The 23,745-nt window shown below is 36.8% G+C and overlaps 1 protein-coding gene across 1 annotated transcript in view; it reads right to left on the bottom strand.

Annotated features, from left to right (window-relative positions):
• Positions 1 to 23,745, bottom strand: part of LOC113393897 (zinc finger homeobox protein 3) — a 110,747-nt gene that overhangs the window by 66,935 nt on the left and 20,067 nt on the right. The window contains exons 2-4 of the mRNA XM_026631006.2: positions 11,536 to 14,296; positions 5,338 to 8,036; positions 715 to 3,544 (exon numbers count right to left, since the gene is read on the bottom strand). Coding sequence (XP_026486791.2) covers positions 715 to 3,544; positions 5,338 to 8,036; positions 11,536 to 14,260 — 8,254 coding nt within the window. The 5' untranslated portion in view covers positions 14,261 to 14,296. The remainder of the gene's footprint in view (positions 1 to 714; positions 3,545 to 5,337; positions 8,037 to 11,535; positions 14,297 to 23,745) is intronic.

A 23,745-nucleotide genomic window follows, 5' to 3' on the forward strand; every position in this document is an offset into this window, starting at 1 on the left:
GTGCGCCAGATCGGTCTCATTAGATATACGACGTCCTTCACGCGTCCTAACTCCTACCATTGTTGTGTTCGTTTGCATTTAAATAGCGGCGGCTTAGAGAGGGACGCCCACCGGCCCACCGACCCACCGACCGGCCGGCACGCCTCTCGTACCTCTCGCGACGAGACTCGCGGTCTATCACTCTTGTCACTAAACTATAAAACTAAGCTCAATTATAACTACAATGATGACACGTTAAATTTTAATCTTGGATTTTTATGCAATTTAATTTACAGTATTGCATAGATTCATAAATAATTGCTATTGATCAGTCACGAACGTGTCGTTAATACACAGGAATGAGCATTACATTTGAAAAACCTATCTAGTGCACATTTTCTCAAGGACAGCCACAAATAGATTTTAAAAGATATACTCTTCATCGACATAAAAGTATCAACATCACTTAGAAATTGCATAACTATATCGCGTAACATCTAAAAACTATTTACAAAAGGACTCACTAGTAGGAAAATAGACCAACGACCGTCACGGCACTATATGAGCTTCGCTCTATACGAGAATATTGTAAAAGTTAATAAAAACGGAAAGCAACAATAAGATTCTTCGTGTGAGCGAAGCTCGCCGCTGCGAGGTTCTACATTAGGAAGTCCAAAGTCGCATAGTGCTCGTAAACACTAGACGACCGGGACCGCGGTCAAGTAGTGCACTCACCATTGCCGGCGAGTTGTGGTCGCAGAAACGCGTTGTGCAATTCGCTTCCAAGACCGCCCTCCAGCCGTGCTGCCATCTGCATCAGAGCAAGTGTGCTATCTTCTCCGGCGCCAGCGCTGCTTTCCAGTCTTGCCCGTACGGCGGCGATATGACTGCGCGTGAACACGTGGTCTTGAACGGAATACTTATGACTGTATTTAAAATCACACACTCGGCAGTCATCTGGTGGCTGCGCATCAGACACTTCCGATAGACCAGCCGCGAGACGTGCTTTCTTTTCTTTGGCTCGAGCGTTTTGGAACCACACTTGAACCACACGTTTTGGTAGCCCAATTTCCCGTCCAAGTGCTTCACACTCAGCCATCGTCGGCGTTTTATAATCACCAAATAACGATTTCATGATCTTCACCTGTATAGAAGACATTTGCGTTCGGAAGCGTTTACCAGGGGGTCTTGGCGTGTGTTGCTGACCGGGTAAAGGCGAAGTAGGTTCATCTTCTTCGTAGAACTCCATAGTTTCCGAAGCGGTATCTGAACGTTCGTCAGCATCTGATCCTGGCCGAGACAAATCTACAGGCTTACTGAGATCTAATGGTATTTCTGATTTTCCATGTTCTATACGTCTTTCAGAAGGCTCATTACCACTACTGCCGTTCTGTTGAGCGACTGCATGTGCTTGAAGCTCACTCACATATCGTTTCATTGATTCCTCACTGTACTGCTTGATAAATTTCTCCATGTCTGAGTGAAAAGGCGGGAAAATAGGGGGCAACATGGGAGCCCCCGCTTGGGAAAAATTTTGCTGCCTATCACTTTGTTGCGAGCCAAAACTTGGTGTTGATTCAGTACTTAGTTCTTCATCTGGAAGAGCGTCAACGTTGATTTCTCCTCGAGCGCATTGATCTGCATGTTTAGTACTTAGATGACTTTCCAGCGCACTTTTCACTTTAAACAGAGCTGGACAGAAGGGACATCGCTTATTTATGACTTGTGCATGAGCTCGAAATTGTCCTTTCCTTTCCCGTGCTCGTGTATTTTGAAACCAAACTTGAACCACTCTTTTTTTTAACCCTACCTCACGGGCAATATTTTCCAGCATTTTCCGGGATGGGTTAGATTCTATTTGGTACTTTTGATATAGGTAATCCAATTGTTCTGGTAAAATAGTAGTTCGAAGTCGTTTATCTTTCGGTTGTTCTCCAGTATCTACCTCCTCAAACTCATCAAATTTTCTTTTAGCTACTTGTTGATTTAGGGCTGCAACTAATGGATGGCGTGATTCATCATTTGTGAGCGATGCATTTAACTGTTGTAGTTGAGCATGTTGTTGTAAGATTCCAAAAGGGGAGTCAGGTGGATATGTAGGAAATAAATTTGGATTCATGATGTGAATAAGTTGATGTTCTCGCCATAAATCAAATCGTGGGAAGACTAGATTGCATTTATCACATTGAAAATTACCATCTTTTTCTTCTCTTGGCTGATGTGTTAGAGGTGTAATGGGTGTATGTGGCGCAGGTGGGGCCGGAGAAACTGGATAGTTTGGGGCCGCAGGCGTAGGAGTGCGAGGTGGTGCCGGTGATACTGGCACATGCGGAACGTGGTGTTCTACGATACTTGAGTTTGAGTCTTCACTACTAAGAGTAGCGGCGACTTGAGCAGCAGCCGCCTGAGCCTGTGCTGATCGTTTCGCATCCTCTTCCTTAAAACAATGAGTTTTTTGATGTCTTATCAATTCGTAATATCGTTGAAAAACTAATTGGCATTTTTTACATTGGTAATTAAGGCCAGGAGTCCTTTGAAATCGGTTAGCGTCATCCATTGAGCCCGCCGGTGGATCAGCGGCTGGCTGGTTTTCATAAACTTTTCTTGCTTTTTGACGTGCATTTTGAAACCAAACCACGATTACTCTTGGGCTTAGTCCTAATAATTTTGAAAGATATTCCAAATCATCATCTTTTGGATATGCGTTGTTTTCAAAAAATTCCTGAAGAACTTTGATTTGATAATCTGTAAATCTAGTTCTGTTGGCGCGTTTGCCAGAAGACCCCGAGCTGTTGGATCCGTTCGAGTTGCCCCCGGAAAGTCCGAAATCGGCCGGTCCTCTGCCAGGACTTAGGCTCCGATTTGGGGTCAAAGGTAGGACGTTCGGGGGCGCGGAGTTTGGGGACGTGAAATTCGGATTTAATTTTGGTGGTAGCATCGATGGGTGTGGTGGCTGAGGTATACTCGTTGCAGGTATTGAATCCAACTGAGACTGAATTAAAGAATTCAGTGATATATGAGTAGGCGTTTGCGGTCTCGATATATTTTGTATATTATCAGAATTATTTAATGCCGGACTTTGAGGTGGAATTTGTTGAAAGCTAAACGTCCTATCTTCTTGATGGCGATCGTCATATGAGTTATATTTTTCTTCAATTGAGGGTTCGTCATTTGGTTCAGATTTTACTTCCTGTTGGTTAATCAACGTCATGTCTTCAGTTTTTGCTTTTTTTTCAGGTGGAGGTTTGCCTTCATCAGAACTAGCTGAAGAATCCAAAGTTGTTACTTTCGCTTCACCTGTTTTTTCGTATTCTTCCAAGTTCAGAGTCGTAGATGGAGGATTATTAAAATTATAAGGAGAGTCCTTGTTCCGTTGGCGCTCTTTGAAAAGCGTATTTCGGAACCAATGTTTGATGACCTTTGTGGCTAGTCCAGATTGTTTAGCCATTTTCGCAATTGCCTCATCACTTGGTGAATTATTTATGTCAAAGTGCGAACGTAGAATCTTCAATTGATCGTCTGTGATGCGAGTGCGAGCACGTTTCTGACCAGCTGCAGCATTTGCCTGTGAACAAATAATATTATTTATTTTTGTATAAAAGGCTTCGCACATTACTTAACAACAAAATGTGATTAAATTGAATAAAAACTGAACGTAGTATATATTTATCGCTAATATAAATCATAAGGTAACACAAATAATCGTTTGATATTAGCTTACTGATTGCAGGTAACTACGAGTATAAATGCTAAAAGAATCCTTTGTGAATTAATAATACTTTTCCCCTCGCAAGGGTAACAATGAACGCCCTGTTGGTTTGTACAAATAGATAGGTAACTCTTATCTTATAATACTGTCGATATCCTCCTTACGGACGAATTTATACAGCAGAAATAATCAAACGGCGTTCCTTGTTTGTCAAGCTAACACACACTTAAGGTTGTGAGATAAGCCGTAAGCCATTCAAGCATAGTATATTAAGCTTAAGTCGGTAGTAAATACTTTTTTGTTCATAACAATAAATTAATGGATTTCTTAGCTTCAAACTCATAAAACTAGTAAAATTTTACAAATATATATTTTCTTATTACAAATGTTACAGAAATCGAAGTATTCGAAACATATTCAATAAACATCTTCCTCTATATATATTGCATATACATGATATAAATTTATTCTAGGAATAAGTATTAAACAAATATATATTCCGTGAATCATTTCACGAGGATTACAGTGAATGTCATCATATTGATATGTAATTAGTAATTAACGAAAAATTATATTCAAAGAAGAATTACTCATCATGATTGTGAACAATATAACAATTATTTTATGATTAATCTTTAGTAATAACTTGGATGATATGTTTTAAAAGCAATAAATATAATTCAGTTTTAATCTTTTTTATCTATGTATATCTGAATATCAAATGGTTATGCAAAAATATATGCTGGCTTAAGTATCATACATGAATATTTTTCTTAAGGCAAGTTGTAAATTAACATCTAGATAAAAATAAAGTGTCAACTACGAATGTCATGTAAGCATTTAGCTTAAATACTTGAAAATTAAGATGTTGTTCGATCGTGCGTGCGACGCTCGTAAAATTTGCTAACGTAAAAAATGCAAATGAATATTACGATTTATAAATGACAAAAAAAAATAAAGATTTTTTCATAACTTTCTAAACTTTATTTTAATGTTATACAACATTCAAAGAAAATGTAAGAGGCGTGAAAATATAAATAGTTTGACAACTTCTTTTATTATTGTACAATTCTTTTCATTAAAATTGCACATTATTTTATTATAGTAATCGTAACGTACATGATTACTGTTATTCAAAAAATATTAATAATATCGTATCGCTTCGCTGCGCAACATAAAACCAATCGAAAATCACCCTTACAACTGTTGAAACTTTGCTTTATAGTATCTAACGTTGATTTATACAATGTACTTCATTGATAACTTATAAAAAAAGACGTAATGCGCTCTTTAACTGAATAAAAATAGAATCCTTTATTTTCAGTACGTGTTCGTTTTTTTTCTATAACTATATAACCGTGTTTTTATCATTCTCATCGATTAATTTTAAAACATTATTAATTTCACATGGAAATTAAACCATTAAAATTAAATAAGACATTAAATTTGATCTATTTACATTCATGGCAATTAAGAAAGAAGTTTTAAAACTATTCTAACTTAATATTTAATTATTAGAATAGTTCTTGTCCGGACGTATTAGTAAATAATATAAAACTGTAATTATGTTTATTAATTACTTCGAGATACTTAATTAATAATTGAACTTAGCCTATGATTAAATTAAAAATCATATTTATATTGCTTACCTGCTGCTGTTGCTGTATGAGCTGCTGCTGTTTGAGTTGGGCGTCATGTGTGAAGGGCATTGCGTCAAACGGTGGTGGAGGTAGCATGAGAGATACTAGTGGTGGCTGCAAGTTCATGGCAGCAAGCGCACCCATGTTGAGTCCCAATGGAAGACCAAGAGATAGCATCTGAGCCATCATCGGGTGTAGCTGTCCCAACTGTTGTTGTAGTTGCAGCATGTTCAAAGCTGCCTGCATCTCTTGAACCTGAGCTGCCAGCAAAGCACCAGCTTGAGCTTCACCTGCGCCGTTCCCATTCTCGTTGAAGTTTCCATTGTCACCACGCGGAGACGGTGACCTGTCACCTTGAGGAGCGGGAGATGCAGCACGTGGCGAATTTGGTGCACCAGATTTCCTTTCATATTCCGATTTAAACTGTTCTGCGAACTGTTCCAGGAACTCGAGTGGTACCTTATCCTTATGCACTTCTTCACAATGAGTCTTTAAAACAAAAACACTAGAAAACTCCTTGTTACAATGTTGACACGTCGATTTGATTTCGCCGTCAGGAGGCTTCTCCTCAGGTGGCGGCGGTGGCGGGCTCGGCACTCGTGCCATCTCACGTTCTTCTTGCAGTTTTCGTCGTTGATTTTCATTATACTGCATGACGAGGTCAAATCCGAATGTCTCGAGTAGTTGCTTATACATTTGTGAGTTTCTTTTGGGCGGATTGCCCTTAGCTACCATCTCGTCTAGAGCCGCAGCCTCTGCGTCACCAAGAGGCGAATGCGCCCGCGCATCGCCAAACGGACATGAAGTTGCACGGTGTGCGTCGAGTAGCTCCCCAGTAGGGAATGACGCGTGACAGCGCTCGCACGAGGCGCTACCTGCGCGAGGGGATCGCGGACTACCTGGGCGCGCGGGGGGTGAGGAACGCGGTCCCCCGCTACTTGTAGACGAAGGGGATGTATTTTTTGGCGACAATACGTCTTGTAAAATTTTAGCGGGGTCGTTTCTGTCCGGCTGCTCGACTAGAGGCCTTGTCAAGTCCACGTGGCCCGCGGCGGCTAGTTCCTGCAACTTTCCCGCCCTCGTTTGATGTAAAACCGATCTCATGTGAATATCCAGCGTGCTTCCTTGAGTATACGCAACTTTGCATATGTTACACTTGTATCGCTTACGATCATCTTCCTCGCTTGATGTACTTTTAGGCGTGAGAGTCAAATTTGATGGCGCGGTCCCAGCACTGGGCGAAACGGGAGGATTATTATTGTTTTGTTGTTCTTGCATAGCTCTTTTTAATTTGTGCAAATGACTTACACTATTGTAATGAACAAGCAAGATATTCTTTTGTGTGAACGATTCTTTGCATACATCACATTTGAACGGTCGGTTAGGATCTAAATATTTTTCCATAGGATAAGTAAGTTTTTCTCCTTTTCTATGCAACAGAGTTTTATTATGTGCTGTCAAATAAGACTGACGCGTAAAAGCAACTTTGCACCGGTGACATTTGTATTTTCTGTTTGGATCATTATAAGAATCTTCCGCCATTGCTTGGGAGTTTAAGTAGTCTTCGAGGAATTGTTGGTCCTTGTAAATAATTGAATCATCAGAGTTTTCAGCGTCATTATGACCAGACTCATCAGCAGCAGTGGCACTTGAATCTCTGTCTTCCATTTCACCAAGTTCATCTTCAGGTGTTCGAAGAGATTCTTTTCGCAACAAATCCGCGGTTGCTGCGTCCAAGGCCACCCCATGACCCGGTTGTAATAATGGATTAGAGGCAAGGCTTCGTTTAAAAGCATTTAGTTCATCTTCTGATAGCTCTGGATGCGAAGTTTCAACGTGCTTCTGAAGAGCTAATACAGATCTAAAACTTCTTCCACACAAAACACACTTTGTTGCATCGCGAATGACATGATATTGAGAATGTAGTTGTAATTTTTCTATTGTTTTAAATGCCAAGCTACACTGATTGCAGCGATATTTATATACATGTTTTTCCGATACCGACATATTTGCAATAGAATTACGAGCATGGGCTTCTCGAAAATGATTTTGTAAAGCGTGTGCGGAATCGAAATATCTATTACATCCTTTTTTCCAACAAACGTAGCCCGGTCCTTGTGGTGTTTGTTTCAATTCTAAATGACCGGATTCATTTTGATGCTGGCATAACTCATCAACATTACGGAATGTGCGATTGCATGTTGAACAGCGTTCTGTTTCACCATCCACGCTGCCTTCAGAACGAGGAGAGGAAATTTCTCTTTCATTCTCTTCCCCTTGTCTCGATTCCTCTCTTTGTTGTTGATTACCTCCATTAAGCCAATGACTTTGATCTACAAGCAGAAGGAGTCGTTGTAAACCCTCCGAATTAACCGAATGAATTTGCATAACATGTCTTTCGAGGGCCGGCCTCTCTTTGAAAGCATCTTGACACAAAGGACAGATAAAATGCCGCACTGTATCACCATGTACTGAGTTAACGTGAGCATTTAATCTGCTTTCACTTGCACAACTAAAGTTGCAGTACGGACAGTTATGTTGACTTGGCGTTTCTGGCTCTTCTTCTTTGTCATTGCAACTTTGTTGAGATGGTTGTGGTTGAACAGTCTGTTGTTGCTGCTGTTGCTGTTGTTGATGCTGCTCTAAGAATCGCATCATCTTTTGTTCTTGAGTTAATTCTGGTTTTTGATCGATGGGTTCCTTATTATCTGTTGACAAATAAAAAATAATGATTCATATGTTCTAAGTAATAAATTGTTTTATACTAAACAAAATTACACACCGACAAACCTCTCGTTACAAAATCCGCCAATGGAATGGATAGTGATCAGTTAACTGTGTTCATATATTAAACACAAAGTATACCTACGTTTACGTGAGATTTATCTACAAAAAAGATTATTTCTATAAATGAAACTGACTATTGTTAGATGTAAGCGTTTGTTACTTTTCTGAATTGAAGTTAAAAATAAAATTCTTCTCCTTTATATTATTAGTAGGACTCGTTTTGTTTGCAACGTCCCGACAAGACAAAGGTATCGCTCTATCCATCCCGTACGCACACATCCACGATGTATTAACGCTAACGTAACAAGTATATTGTAATTTTGCACACAAAGGGAGATACAGGACGGGCAAACAATCATTGTTCATTATTACAAAAGGTTTCGAATATTTCGTTTCGCATCGGATCAAATGCGTTCAGATGATCGACATACGTGACGATGAGTGTGAGCGAGACGTGACTATGTATTTAAGGGATGTGTGTGTGCAATTATTATTTGACCAGGGATATGTCCGCCGCAGCGTGTGAAAGAAGCTGGCCCGCATTGTTTACGCTCAAATAAGGAAGGTAAAAGAAACGACCGATGCGAGAAATCCACAAGATTCGTTAAATTAACGTTACAGTATACTTTAATATCTGTATCATCGAAGAATAACTGGCGTCGTTATCATTACGTTAGAGTACAAGATCGTGATTATTAAGACGAAATGAAAATATATAATTGTTATCAGGTTATCAAACACGTTTCGCTGCTGCATTTGTAATGAAGATATTGATCTATATTTAATCAGACATAAATAAATGTATATTTCTTGAGACATAATAAATGTGCATAAGTAAGCAACTTAATTTTTTTCTTAATTAAAACTTGAAATTATCTCACAGTCGGAGGCAGCTGAAACCAGTCTGTCCCCTGTTTGGGAACCTGTTTCATAGTTTTAAGCAGTTAAAACCGTTACATCTAATGAAGGGGAGCTCGGATAAGTAAATCAGGATTATAATAATAATCAAAATACAACTGACCCTAATCGAGGACTCGAGTGACCAGTGAATGTAATTATTTATAAAGTTGAATCGTCGTCCCAAAGTCTGGTAGGAGCATAGAACAATGGCCAGGTAAAGGGACTATGTCTGCATAAATGCCATCTCTGGCGCTTTTTGTCAATGGACAAAGGGTCTTTTCTAAGGAAACACCACATCGTTATAGCGTCGTAAAGTAAGTATTGTGCAGTGAGTTTTGTTTTGCGAGATTTGGGTCAGGATTTTTACAATGTGGCGTCAGGAATACAATGAGATTTTTGAATATTTTATAGTCTTCGAGTTTCGCTTTATGTAACTAATGAATATAAGTTGCATATGTTTATTTATATCAGGTGTTATTTCTGCTATATAGAACAAAAGCAGTGATAAAGTATGTAAGAACGATTTATAAAGGAGAATCGTTAAAATTTTGCAATTTCGAGACTTAAAAACTTTTTTTAATTACGGAGATTTATTGTAGTTTAATATAATTCATTGTAATATTACAATGATTCAAAGCCTACATATTCGATATCATTTTTAGTTTGGTCATTCGTCTTATAAATCTTCTTAAGTCTGTACTAATGTACTTATACTAATTTAATTTAATTTATATTAATTTGCTAAATGTATGATACAATTGAGAGTTTAATTGAATAACGACAGAATTATTGATTTTACGTTATAAAAATACCTTGTAAGATTTGACTCTCAGATTATTAGACCTTCGATAACACATTTAAAGTGTCAACGAGTGCATGTTTATATTATTTCAGGAATGAAAAATTTCATATTTTCTCATTAGAACAGTTTGCTCACATACAATTATATTTACATGTTTCTCTTATATAATTATATTTTGAATTTTTTGTACAATACAATACTATTAAAAGTTTGAATAAATTATATAACACGTACCAATTTTAGTGTAGGTAATGGTTACGGTATTATTAGTTTTACATAGTACGTAAAATACTTATTAATAATAAGTAATTACAAAATATCAATCAAGGAATAGCATTTTATATACTTACATTAAATTTTTATTTTTATAAATAAGAATAAGAGAAAGTAAAAATATGGATAGATCTCTGATATATATTGATAAGGTAAGCAATTGATAAGTGATAAGCAAACAAGATAGATTGAGTGTTATTGCTTGCAAATTTCCTCTCGGAGTTTATCGTATTGCCGTGTCCATAAACATACTGCGGGCAATGCGGCCGGTGACATTGTAAGATGATGTAGCAGCCTCATCACAAGGGGGCAATCATCCTTAATGCGCAACGGCCACATACGTAATGCGAGTCATTGTCCCGCGTGCTGTACTTATGGAAAATTCGCGTTCTCGATTCAAATCTTCTATCCGTCTCCTTCGCTCGCGGGGCGGAGTCGTAACCGACCAATGACGACTTCGACTGTGGCGACACCGTGTAAGGCGTACGTTATTAAAGAAACCTGTTCTAATGTTGCGCGCTTTAAATTAAATTTTGGTCCGTGTGTAATTATCTCATTATTGTGATTACGAATTCCTCGCTAAATGTTCATCGCTTAAAATGGAGATTGCCTTTCGAATCAGATACGAAGTGACTGTCACGTGCATTTATGTATCATTGATGAAGCATTCATAAAACGAACAGAACACATTAATGTTAATGTGTGAAATTATTGCAATATACTCGAATTAAAATATGGAACTATTAATACTGCTTATTCCCGTAATCCACAAAATCTGATTTAGAAAAAAACAGTTCAAAATTGATTAAGGAACGAATCGTATTAAATTGGAAACCGATAGTGACGTTTCGAAACCACATTCATAAGTTGGTTCAGTATTACTTTATCGATACGACAAGCAATAATAGTTTTAGTTGAATTAATTTTAATGGGATTTTCATGCCTTGTAGAATAAAAGTTGTGAAATGTGTTTACCGCGAAAGTAATATAATAAAACGTATTTCTCCAGCCTCCAGAGTTTTCAGTAACAAACTCATACTTTCTTTTTAACTTTAGTTCGTAGTGTTAATAAGAAAGTATGAGGGGCGCACGCGCATCTAATTGCATTCTGCACGTTTTTATATATCTTTTGCGCAGACACCATTTTTTACTTAGCCATGTTTTATTCTCATCTTAGATATCATTAAAACTTGTTACTTAAAGAGACAATGACTCGAGGAAGTTAATTCGAAATAATAATAACAATAGGAGAGTCACGGTTGGTAAGGCATTAGTGGCAAACACGAGTAGCAATTTCCTTATTACCACTCTGATAAACATGAAAGGAGACAACGAGCGGACTCAATGGCCATAAGATTAGTCTAAAGTATTTTTTTTTAATTGAATGTGTGAGTTTAGTTAAATGACTATATTATAAAAGTAAATAAAAAATCTTATTAGCTTACCACTTTCTTGTTGATCGTAGGGGCTTTGCAATTCAGGCGGCTGCGGGATTACTTGGAAGAGCTCCGCGACATCTGGGGTGGGATCTTTGCCTTCTGACCGGCGTTGAAGTTGATGAATTTGTTCCATTTGCAAATGTTTAACGGAACGTACGTGTTGCAATAGCGGTAAGCGATGCGGTGCACCGAAACCACACAACGCACAGCGATAAACGCGTGGACGATCACGGGGTAGCCTAGAAGCACATTCTCTGAGATGTCTCAACAGAAGAGCAGCTGCTTCATGGCGGGCTCCGGCAGCATGAAGTTGCAACTTATGTGCTGAATTCGTGTAATAGTCGCAGGCACAACATCTGACTTGTACTCCCCCTACTCCCGCACCACCAGTTCCAACACCACCGCAAAATTTCAATTTCCATTCGTTTCTTGGACCACCCTCCTTTACATGATTGACATGTTGTAACCTCTGGAGATGTTTGTCTGTTTTGCAATGTAACTGAAAATTTGCTTTTAGATTTGTTTTATACGTACATAATTTACAGACGTAATGACCGGCTACTAATGCCAATATTTCCTGTTCTCTAATCTTTGTGCGATCTTGTGCTAAATGATGTCCTAGAGCTTCTAAAGAATCTGTTGAGAAGCAATTGCATATACAGCAGTGGAAGGTTCTTTCGGGTTCAGGATCTGCTGGCTCTGGTGGCGGTTCCATTGCTTCTGGATTTAAACCAACGTCTAAGTGGGCTCCTAGTTCTGGAGGTGATGGTCCTGGGCCTCCAGTCATAAGTTGTATCATGAGTGCTTGATTGTATGCCATATCAGCTAAGGCAGCTTCTGGGTTAGGTGGTGGAGCGTCACCACCATGGAAATGTAATAAGCTTTCAAGCTGTTGCTGACTTTGTTGCCTGTGGTGTAACGCTGACAATGTTTGCATATGTTTAACGTTTTGTTGAAGAACAAGCATGTTATGAGTATGCTTCTCGGATGTCATATGTATTCTTAGATTACGTGCAACGTTGGTTTCATAATTACAAACGTCGCAACGAAATGTTGGTTTCGGTTTTTGTCCCAAAGGAGAGTGATGTGGTAGGGGAGGTTTATGTGCTCCTGGTGGTGTATGTTGAGCCGGTGGTAAATTACTTTCCCCGGGATTGCCACCATTTTGTAACTCTTGCATATTATTAAGATGCTTATCAGACTGCATATGTATACTTAAGTTGCCTTTAGTTGTCGTCGAATAATTGCAAACTTCACATCTGTAAGGTTTGTATCCACACGTGTATGTTTCTCCCCGCGCTAACCGTGGATGAGGTTGACCGGCAATACAATAAATACAACTGGTTTCAGCTTCTGGGTGTTTTTCTTTCATATGTATTTCTAATGTCTCTTGATACTTGTAATGCCAGTTACATTTTGGACATTTCAATGTTTTGCAAGAATTTCTACTATGCATTCCAGCCAAAGGACCACCTAGCCTTCCTGAATTTAAAATAAGCTCGCACTTCGGACAATCAGCACCAGACGGTCTTCCTCCAAGATGATCTGGACATACTCCTATTGTTGTGCCAGATAGGAAAGCTGGCGGCGCTGTTTGGAACGGTGGGGATGAGTTTGGACTAGCGCGAGGTTGTACGGAAGCATTTATTGTATGTGGATGTGCCACGGAGATCATGGAATGTTGAGGAATTAAAGATTCAGCTATGGATCTTGGTGGTCTCCATGCAGGTGGACTCGGCCTTCTGTCGTCGCATGATCCATTGGGAATCATTAATTCATTATCTCTATCTGGAGTCAATGTATCCTGTCGTTTTTCTATTGAAGGACTGGATAATCCAGATATATTGGCAGGGCTGCCTGAAATAGAAGCACGTGGCGCAGCTGCTCCAACTGGTTCTAAGAATGAGACTAGGGCTTCTTTGTCTTTACCGACACATTGTATAATTGCCGATGCATTTTCTCTTGATAAGGCGTCTCTTTCAGAGTCGAGAAGTGATAAGCTGTGGTCTGATTGCGCATGGGCTACAAAAGACTTAGCATATCCAAAACTCAATTTACATATAAAACACATTAGTATTGGTTTCACTGGCACGCTAACAGGACACTCTGGTACAGGAGATTGAGGTCTAGGAGCGTCTTTACCTCCACGAAAACTAAACACTCGATAACTATGCATCACAGGTGCATCGGGCCTCGCCCGCGCTCTCTCCGCTGCTAATCTTCCATACAGAGCACCATACAAGGAAGGATTTCTGGATACGTAGAATGCACTCGCAATTTGTGGAAAGTCAAGCTGTCTTTCTACTACGTTGCTGTCCCGGCTATCCACGATACATCCGGGTTCTATTTTTGGCAAGTCCGAAAGACTCGTTTCACCTTCGGAAATTTCTGGGTCTTCAATGATGTACGCAGATCCGTCAGGATTGTAGACGATCTTTCCATCAAAATGCTCTACGTCGGATGAGAGTTGTGGGGAGTCACGGCGCGAAGTGAGGTCAACTGCGTCTGGAGCAGCAGGAGGTGAGGTGGGTGCTGGCGCTGATGAAGGCGCTGGAGTTGGCGCCGCTGGGGCCGCGGGAGCGTTTCGCGGCTCTTCCTCTGGGCTCATGTCGCCGTCGTCGTCGTCAGGTTCGAGCGCGGCTGAACTCTGGGGATCGTCGCGCTTGCGGCGCCGCTTGCGCTCCGGGGGCGGGCCGCTAGCGGGGCCGCCGGGCTGCAGCGGCGTGGGCATGGCGCCGGGCGTCAAAGGCCGGCATCACATGCTCTCCTGCAAATAGAAATTATTCTTAAGTTATCATAAACTAGAACTACTTTTAGAAACTCAGAATGTCTTTTAAAAAGAAGATTTCATTGTAATTATATTGATTTAATTTGTAAACCTAACATAAATAATTTTCTCACGGACTAGTTTCAACTAAAAGTGACCATTGAATAGGTAGATTTGTATGGAGTAACATTGTAAACGGAAATAGGTGGAGACGATCTTTTATAATTGGCTAATCACTTTTTGTATTCCTGTTTTATTTTAACTTATAAATCTATACCTTTATTTACCTATTCTAAATATAATTTAAAAATGATTACGCAAAAATTCTAAAGGAAATATTTTTTTCAGTGGTTGATTAAACGTTCGTTTCCTTGAGTCAAAACTAATAAAATGTGATGTGTTGTTAAATTAAAATATTTGATAATAACCGCTTATCTATCTCGTATTTGCGCAAACAACTGTGATCAATTTATCCGAATGACAGCTTGTCCACGCTGTCAAAAACGACGTTTTTACAATTAAGCAACCAATATTATAGGAACTCGGCAAACATAGATTTCACGATTATAAAGCAGGCTATCTTACGAATGTCTTCCTTATAGTTATTAGCATTAAGAGTCTAAATAAGAGATATACAACTTTGATAAATACTACGTAATCTAGAGTAAAAATTTGTTAAAAAACGAGATTAAGCCGTCATCTTTGTTATCTAAGGCTTTATCAAATACACACAACTATAAGCAACGGTATACTTACATGTTCTACCTAAGACTTGAAAATTATATCGATATTTTTATTAAATTGACAGAAAGTGTTTAGATAAATATTAATGACGTAAATTTAAAAATAAAAACATGATTGCTGAAAATATTCATGAGCGCCACGTTAAACTAAATGTGCCCTATTATTCTAGCAGTATTTAATTTGGATTTTACATATTAGTTTATGATTATCTATTCTATTTATTAGGATCATTGCATGAAATTATAATATTTTTTTCCAATATCGTTCGAGCTAAAGTAATAATAATTATACAAATCAGATTGGTACCTAGCTCCTGAGATTAACGCGTTCGATTATGCAAATTATAGATATACCTATAACTAGCACTGATTCGCGACCACGTTATTAGACTATCCTAAAAATTATTTTACTTATCAAAACAATAAGTATATGATTAACAATATATACAAAACAGGTATTTTTAATAATTTTCTGCTAGATAGACATTTTAGTTCTTTGAGATTTAAAATTAATTTGAAACGAAGAGACTGACTAAGTGATATTTCACAATTTGCTAATCACTCTGACTAATGAGTGTATAACTGCAGGATGTACGACCGATAATGAGTATCGGTGTTAACGTTGAAACTAAATAATATGTACAACATTGGAACGGATGTCTATATTATAGATAAACTATGCAAATTTGGATATACATATATTTTTTTCAATAATTAGACGACCTTGAAATGGTTCTTTGATTCACATAGAGCCACGCCTTTACTTGTTTGCATTTCCAACGGTCGAGCACGGCCCTTACATGATTAAACGATAAATTATATTACACAAAAATTTGATAACACTGTAAATATTGATTGTAACGACAGTTATTTTGTATGAAAGAAGCTCCTTGTACGATCGAACTCATTCCAAATCACTCGTTATATTAAATAAATAACACAAATGTTATAAAAGAAAATATACTAATTTTTTTGTTGCGTAGTATTATAAAATTATGTATATCATTAAATGACGCCGTTAAAAGTCTTTAATTATGAAACTGTCGTGGTTTTCCTTTGCAACCGCATTTTATAGATCATTTCTCAGTCTCGACGTGTGTGAATAATATGCAAAGTACTGGTCATTACCGGGAGGGGAGCGGCCTGTAATGGTTATCAATTTTTTACAAATATTTCATAGAGTCGAATTTAGATTCTCATTGAAGTTCTTATTGGAATACCAAATTGGTACACCATTAATGTTATATATACAAGTGGCAAAAATAAAAATCAATAAATGAGTTTTATTTTATTATTTCATCGATAAAAACAAGTGTATGTAGTAAAAGTCTTTTGACTAAGAAGTTATACGTGCTAATTAATAACGCCCTATATGGTAGTTTGGTAAAATTTCCTTTTTTTAATTATGATCAAAATGGCAAAATTATTAACTAAAGCACGTAAGGTAACATGTGCCGAGACTATCAAGGCATTCAGTTTATGTTAATTGTTTTAGCTAATACACTGTGATACTTGCGGTCTTTATTGGTCATTTTCTGATAAATACTCATACGTAAATCAGTTCAAATACATACGTATAAGTGCTAATTTTATGTTCATTACGTGTGTGGGAGCGTGAGAAAATGTACTAGATATTGCATGTGTGCAAATGATATACTAACGTAGTTTATCTACGTGTGCGTTGCAGTTGGATTTTAATCAACACATGCACACTCCGCGTACGCGCACATACAAAGCGCCCGCATCGGATTACTCTCCTACAATAGTTGTAAAGTCCGTCATAATGAAGATGTGCGCTTTTCAATTCATTAATGAGGCTCCCACAATGATATTGATAGGAAGGAACGAATGCCGTTTTTGTCGATGTTCAATTACGACTAATAACTGTTTATTCATACGTTAATCCGAATCTTTTAATACATTATGAAGAATACAGTCAGATAAATATTTTAAATAATTCTGATTAACTTACAAAAGGTCTTATATATTTAGAAACATAATGTGGTACAAAATCTAACAAGACGAGTCGAATTCCACTTGTCACGATACAAATTGGTCGAAACGACAACCAGAAATTTAGATAAGAATGAGCAGAACTGTTGAACTTTATGACTCCATTTATATAAAAAAAAAACCAATCCGCACTTAGTATGCTAGAGCAAAACTTATAAGAGACCAAAACGCTATAACAAGACACGCGGTAAACTACGTGTGTATTAATAATCGTTGGTTATTATGCAGACCTTCATTAAGTCGCCAGTCTCGCGCACGAAACCGCAGAACAGCTAAATAATTATCCTTAACCTGCTTTCTTCACGAAAATATCGTAAAAGCACATTAAAGAATGAACGACTAAATTCAACAAGGAGTAACGTATGTTGCCAAACAGAAAATGTCGAAAAACGTTTATGGAAAATAAAATTAAAATGAGTTAGACTCAACCATTTACGTATTACATAAATAGCAAGAAAACTGGTATAACGTTGTATGTAATAGTCTTGTTACTCGTGGGAAAGCTGACGGTATCGACGACTACTACATGGTAAAGTTTAAGCATCATCAGAGTCTAAATAAGACGACCATTTATGATAATAAGCCAGAATTGAAGCATTTGCAGCTACGAGAACGGCTTTTTTATCTGCTCTGATTAAATCTTGATATATGATACATTTGTGAATTACTTTTATTGGTTAGTTTTTCAATGCTAAAATTTGTTAGGACGAAGAAAAATGTTACTTTGAAGTTATGAGTCATGATGTTTTGAAAGCCATTCGTCTCAATTATGAATACTATCAAGTAATAGAAATTGAACATGCAGAGATGAATCAAAATAGGAGAAGTAATCAAGAGACTGCTACTACCTGTCGATTAGGTGTGCGTTAAATGTATGTTATTTGCTTACAAGATACGAATGGAATGGAGAAAGCTGTAATTAAAATGAGGAGTCATTTTACTTAAAACAATGACATAGCAGAAAGTGTGTGTTAGTAATTACAAAGCGCTCATGAGACGAATAATACTAATTTTGTACGACGATTAGTAACGTCTAATTCGACTTTCACATTGTTTATATAAATTAAAATGAAATACAAATTTAAATTTGCATGCCAAAATTGAAATATTGTCAAATGTATTTTATTATGTAGTTTAAACAGCAATAAAAACATTGTTTATTTCGTCAAATTGTTATGTTATAATAATAGAAAAAATCTTCGAGAATTTAATATTACTATATTTAAACATTACTCGACATGTTTCGAGCCCTATCGTCCTTCTTCATAATCTTCGCGCGGAAATCGCATCTTATTTTACCACGCATTAATATCACAAATTTCTGATTCATTTTCAAACAACATTTATTTAAAAAAAAATCAATGAGTCACAGAAAAAATTGCTCGTCACACGATTACTTACGTAACATAATCGGTTATAACTTTCGACCTTTGCAATATATCAGCATTACCTACACAGATTTAGCTTAAAGAAATATTACACAGTTTTCATGAATTATTTCTCGAATTATATTTTTTGTGTACTAATTTGTCTGTGCAATGAAGATCTGTTTTTGATGGTCGTCGCGTGAATCTGCAGGTAACCTGGCAGGCGCCACTCGCCCGATATGCTCTTAGGAACCTTCAATTTGCGTCTGTAATTATTGCGGACCCTTCGATACTTATTTCTATTTTTTCGACGCTTAATTGTTACCACAGATGACTTTTTTGTCGAACCACCTCAAAGAGAGCGGAAAGGCATCAAACGGAGCGTCGAATTTGGAAATAATTATACATAAATAGTCCCTTGAGCGACCGATTAAGACAATTTCCGAAGCAAATTGCTGCAGACGAGTATAATAGCACACGCGCTGCTCCGTCATAAATAAATCTGGATTACGTTTCTGTACAAGATTAAGATTGATTCGATCTCGATGCTTTCTGCTATTAATGGTTATGCCGGATAATGCCTCGATCGTGTTAAAATTTTAAATCATTATATTCGGTTTTTGTTCGTCTGATTTGTAAGATAATTATGGCCGACAAATTGGCGGTCGTCATTAAAAGATAACGGGTGGACGGTATCGGTCGGAGCGTCGTACGTAATTAATGATCGATACATGTGAAATAATTAATTAGCGGCTGGGGTCGGATCGGATCCTAAGGCGCCCGGGGCTGTAACACAAAAAACAATGACGTGCGGTTTTTGATTGCACCGGCGCCGCTGAAGCCGCGGCGACATCCGCCGCTCTGAACGTCTATAATTTGGTGGACCTCGAATTAGTCTTAAACTTATTTCTTGGCGATTAGCGTGACGCCGACCCGTTGCTTAGGACGTGTCATTAATGATAATTTGAATGATTGTTATATTTTTCATTGCTACGATCATCCATTAAGTTTATGTTCAGAAAGTTGAGATTCAATTAATTTTATTATTGAAATAAGTCGCGCTTTCCACTCGTTCATATTCGTATAAATAGATACTCCTCTAAAAATTCATTTGCTATAATTTATTTGTAACGGATAGTATGGATTTTATTATTGACATAAGGACGATGGGAAATGCCTTATCTCGTGTATTATCTACCTCCTTACATATGGGCAACAAAAATCGATAGCAATTAAAATTCCCACGATTTCAACAATATTGTAGGTTAAAATCAATGAGAGCTCTAACTTGCTGCTATCGGGATGCGTGTGCGCAATTAAAATGAAACCCACAATCAGCCGCCATGTTTGTACACGGACGATGTTAATAGCCTTCTGTAATTACATAGCAGTATCATGCTATCGTTGCTTCTCGGAAGGCTGATCAAATTAATAGAATCTATTTAGATGAAGCATTGTTAGACCAGTTACATTAGGACATTTGAAATCAATTCGATCAAATTACGTTCTGTTTCTACTCGGTTACATTCTATTTCACATTACACATTCAACGTGTCCATAAATAATCGAATCGTTAATTATATTTATTCCTGAACGTAGTACTTTGATACTTCTCAAGAATAATAGTAATAAAAATCGCAAGGAAAAAATAATGTTGTCACATCAAGATGTTCATATCCTTTAAAATATGTATTCTATTCGCGGAACTAACGTCCCACCTCCCCGTCGTTATATACGGGGAGAGAATATCTAAATTCAATTACAAAAAGGCTTCTCTTCGAGGTGTGCCGCTGCACCCGTGCCTCCTCCGAAAAGGGTGTATAACAACTCAATTTCTCCATATTATTAAGACGGTGGAGCGAGGGTAAGGTTAGGGTGGCGTGGAACACAAAAAGAATGCTAATTTAAAATTCTTATTGCTGTTTGTATGCGCGCGCGCTTTATATATCATTCGCGTAACAAAGGTGGAGGAGAGTTCCACCCGAGTACATAATTTCAATCTAATATTCAATTTGAAAAATACCTTCGTGTTTTATCCATTTCTTTATTTATTTTTTCACAAATGTTTTCCTTTATATGCGACGGAATTTTGACGTTTTATTTAACATTTAATGAATATAGTAAATGTTAGCAATACTAGTTTATGTACAAAAAAATATGTACTTAATTTATAATACTACTAATTGAAATAAATATATGAAATATATACTTACATTAAAAGTATTGGCTCTAAGTTTTAAGTTATAATTGTGATTTAGTGTGAGGTGACAACAGATTAATAATTAATCAAATTCAAAGAAATCATTTAAAGTCACCGTATCGAGACAATAATTTACTATGCGAGATGAATTGCATATATCTGTATTGAGTTAAATAAGTAACGGTTCCGGGTTACATTGATCTAGTTTATGACCTAATACTATAAGGTAGAGTCCAAAATGAATAATATTATTGTTTAAATTTAAAGTCAAGGATATTATAGATCTTCAATATCAATTTGTCACGATCACGATTTTGAACATCGTGATTATAAAACTAAAGTAAGGTCATGGTTCTAGACATTTGGGGATTTTGTCAAGGTAATGAAATATATTTTATCTTTCTGTATAAAAAAGTGAAGTGTACGTCGAAGACCTCTCATACATGCAGGGTATCCAACGAATGCAGGTTTTCTCACGATGTATTCCTTCACCGCTGAGCACGATTTGAATTATAAATACAAAACTAAGTTACTTGCTCGGTTATGAACACGCGTTCTTCGGTTAAGATTGATGTTTTCTATTCAATGCCATCTCGGCTCTCAAAAAAATCAAACTATTTAGCACGGACAATATTTCCTTACGCTTGCTTATTTTCGCACAAAGAATCCTAGCGAGATAACCAGATTTACAATTTCAAAGTTATTATCTATACAAGTTGTAATGTGTAGTTACATAATTTACATAAAAATATCGGAATTAAAACTTAAAAATCGATTTTTTTTTCATATAATTTTCCTTTAAATAAAAAGTAAGGTCGAAAGTAATATTAAGACTATTAAAAAAATTCAAAAAGTTGAAGTATTATATGATGAATAAAAATAGTTAAAGTAAAATAAACATTGATGTGGGCTCTATCGGTGTACCACCATGAAAAAAACTGTAATGTATGTATTATATCGATAGGCGATAACGTTGCAAAATTATGACCTAAATATAAAAAAATATATATATGAAATTTAAATATACATCTCCATAGACGTGTCATGTCATTTCTATTATTTTCTTGCCTTTTTTAATGAGCTTGCGTGTTTTTATCACGAGGTAGTATCACAATCAAAATCTTATGATTACTGACAACAATATACTCACACTTGTGTTATGAAATATCATTAACGTCCCATTTTGTAGTTGAAACTTAGTTGTAAGGGTCAACAGGTAATGAGAGTTTAAAGGATACGATGTGTGTCCACTATAGATGTAGTCATATAATTATGCACTACTTAACAATTTACTCAGTAAGGTAGACGACTATCCAGTTGCTAAGTATTATTTTTAGTCTTTAACGTGTTCAGAAAGCGTGCGCGGGCGTATTCTGATAATTCACTTGGTGACGTGTCAACGGCGCTTGCGCATATACCGTAACATTATATTCATATTTATTTCTAAATATCATATATTATATCTATATGATATATTTTAAATTATATAAACACATACATTCATATTCTAAAATGTAGTTATGATATATAAAACGGTACTAGACTTTATAAATTATCTTAGTAAAATAAAAATCTAGGAAATCACTTACCAGCTTATAACACTGATATTATTGTAGTCGTTTTCCTTAATTGTATATTGAAGAAATTAATAATTTAATATCACTGTAAACATAGCCTTAGGTTGTAATTCATCAGGCATCCACTCCCGAGTATAAAGTTATAAAAAAAAACGGAACACAGATAACCGACAGTGTCGCATGATAAATGATCAGATTTAAATTTAGAACCAAAACTTAAGGTTCCAGCACCTTATAACGAACGCGACGAGCCCCGTTTATAATTATAATTAATATTCTTACAGAATTAAAGCAGTCGACCGAGGAAAAAACGAGATTCGACGCGAGAATTAATAACAAACAAATGGGCTACCTGCCGTGTTTTTTGTGAACCCCCACAGGTAAAGCCGTGATGATGAAAGGAAATCATATGCGACTGTCTTAGATTTTAAACAATATTGCTCGATCCCAACACGGTTGCACCTTTTTTTAGTAGTGTTTCATTCACATATTAAAGTGAACAAGAAAAACTAACATCTATTTGACTACTTGGCAACAGATGGCAATGTAGATGTGCAGTTTTTTTGCAGGATTTAATCAAACATCAATCGATTATTTGAAAGCCTCATATTTCCGAAGAGTGTGAACAAGTTTAACATATTAAAAAATAATACAAAAACTAAAGCTGCATCGGTAACAAGAAACCAAACGCTCGGGACAAAGGAGAGGAACTCTCTAAACGTGATACCATAATGACAAAACAGAAATATGATTTCGATTAAATTGTTCGACAGGGAGGGCTTGATTGGCTGCTTTTGTGAGTAAGAAAAGGATGGAAGACTAGTTAATAATAAAAATATTTTATTTGTATAGTGGGGTAAAACACCCCCGCTGTGTGCTGTTTGGTCGGGACGGCATCCATCATCATTATATTAACCGATTTAACACTTTTGAACAGATTCCAATGTCGGTTGGTGGTAAATTTATGCTGGGGACAAAAGTGCACAGCTGAAACACGGATTTTAGTGTTATGTAAAGGCGATTAAATTTAACGTAATATTACAGAAATATTACGTCTATCTGTGATGTTTCTTATAATTGAAATAATTGGATCGCAATCTAAGACCGTGTTAGGCAACTGATTCCGACCTAGTCGACACGTTATGGTCAGAGGGTGATTAAAACCACGAGGATATGAAAACTGGGCCGATATAATTTTCATGTCATTCAACATCATCTCGACATGTTATGTTATTCGAAGTGGATTTACTAATAATATTCTAACCAAATTAGTAACGATAGAACGGATTACTTTTGATAATCACAATTAAACGTGAATTATATTTGATTAGCGCAAAAAATATGGTATCTGCTTTTGGTAAGCTCACGTCGATGTTTAAACATTGATGTTCGTATATGGTGAACTGTTAGTTGATAGTTTTTTACGTCAATTTGCAGCACATTAATTGACATGTAAGTAACGTATAGATCATTATAAATATTTAACGACTCTAAATAATTATTGAATACTGGCTCACAGGTACGGATGAAATGTAAGTACAGCATACGA

Source organism: Vanessa tameamea, chromosome 16 (assembly GCF_037043105.1).
Source record: "Vanessa tameamea isolate UH-Manoa-2023 chromosome 16, ilVanTame1 primary haplotype, whole genome shotgun sequence".
Lineage (NCBI taxonomy): Eukaryota > Metazoa > Arthropoda > Insecta > Lepidoptera > Nymphalidae > Vanessa > Vanessa tameamea.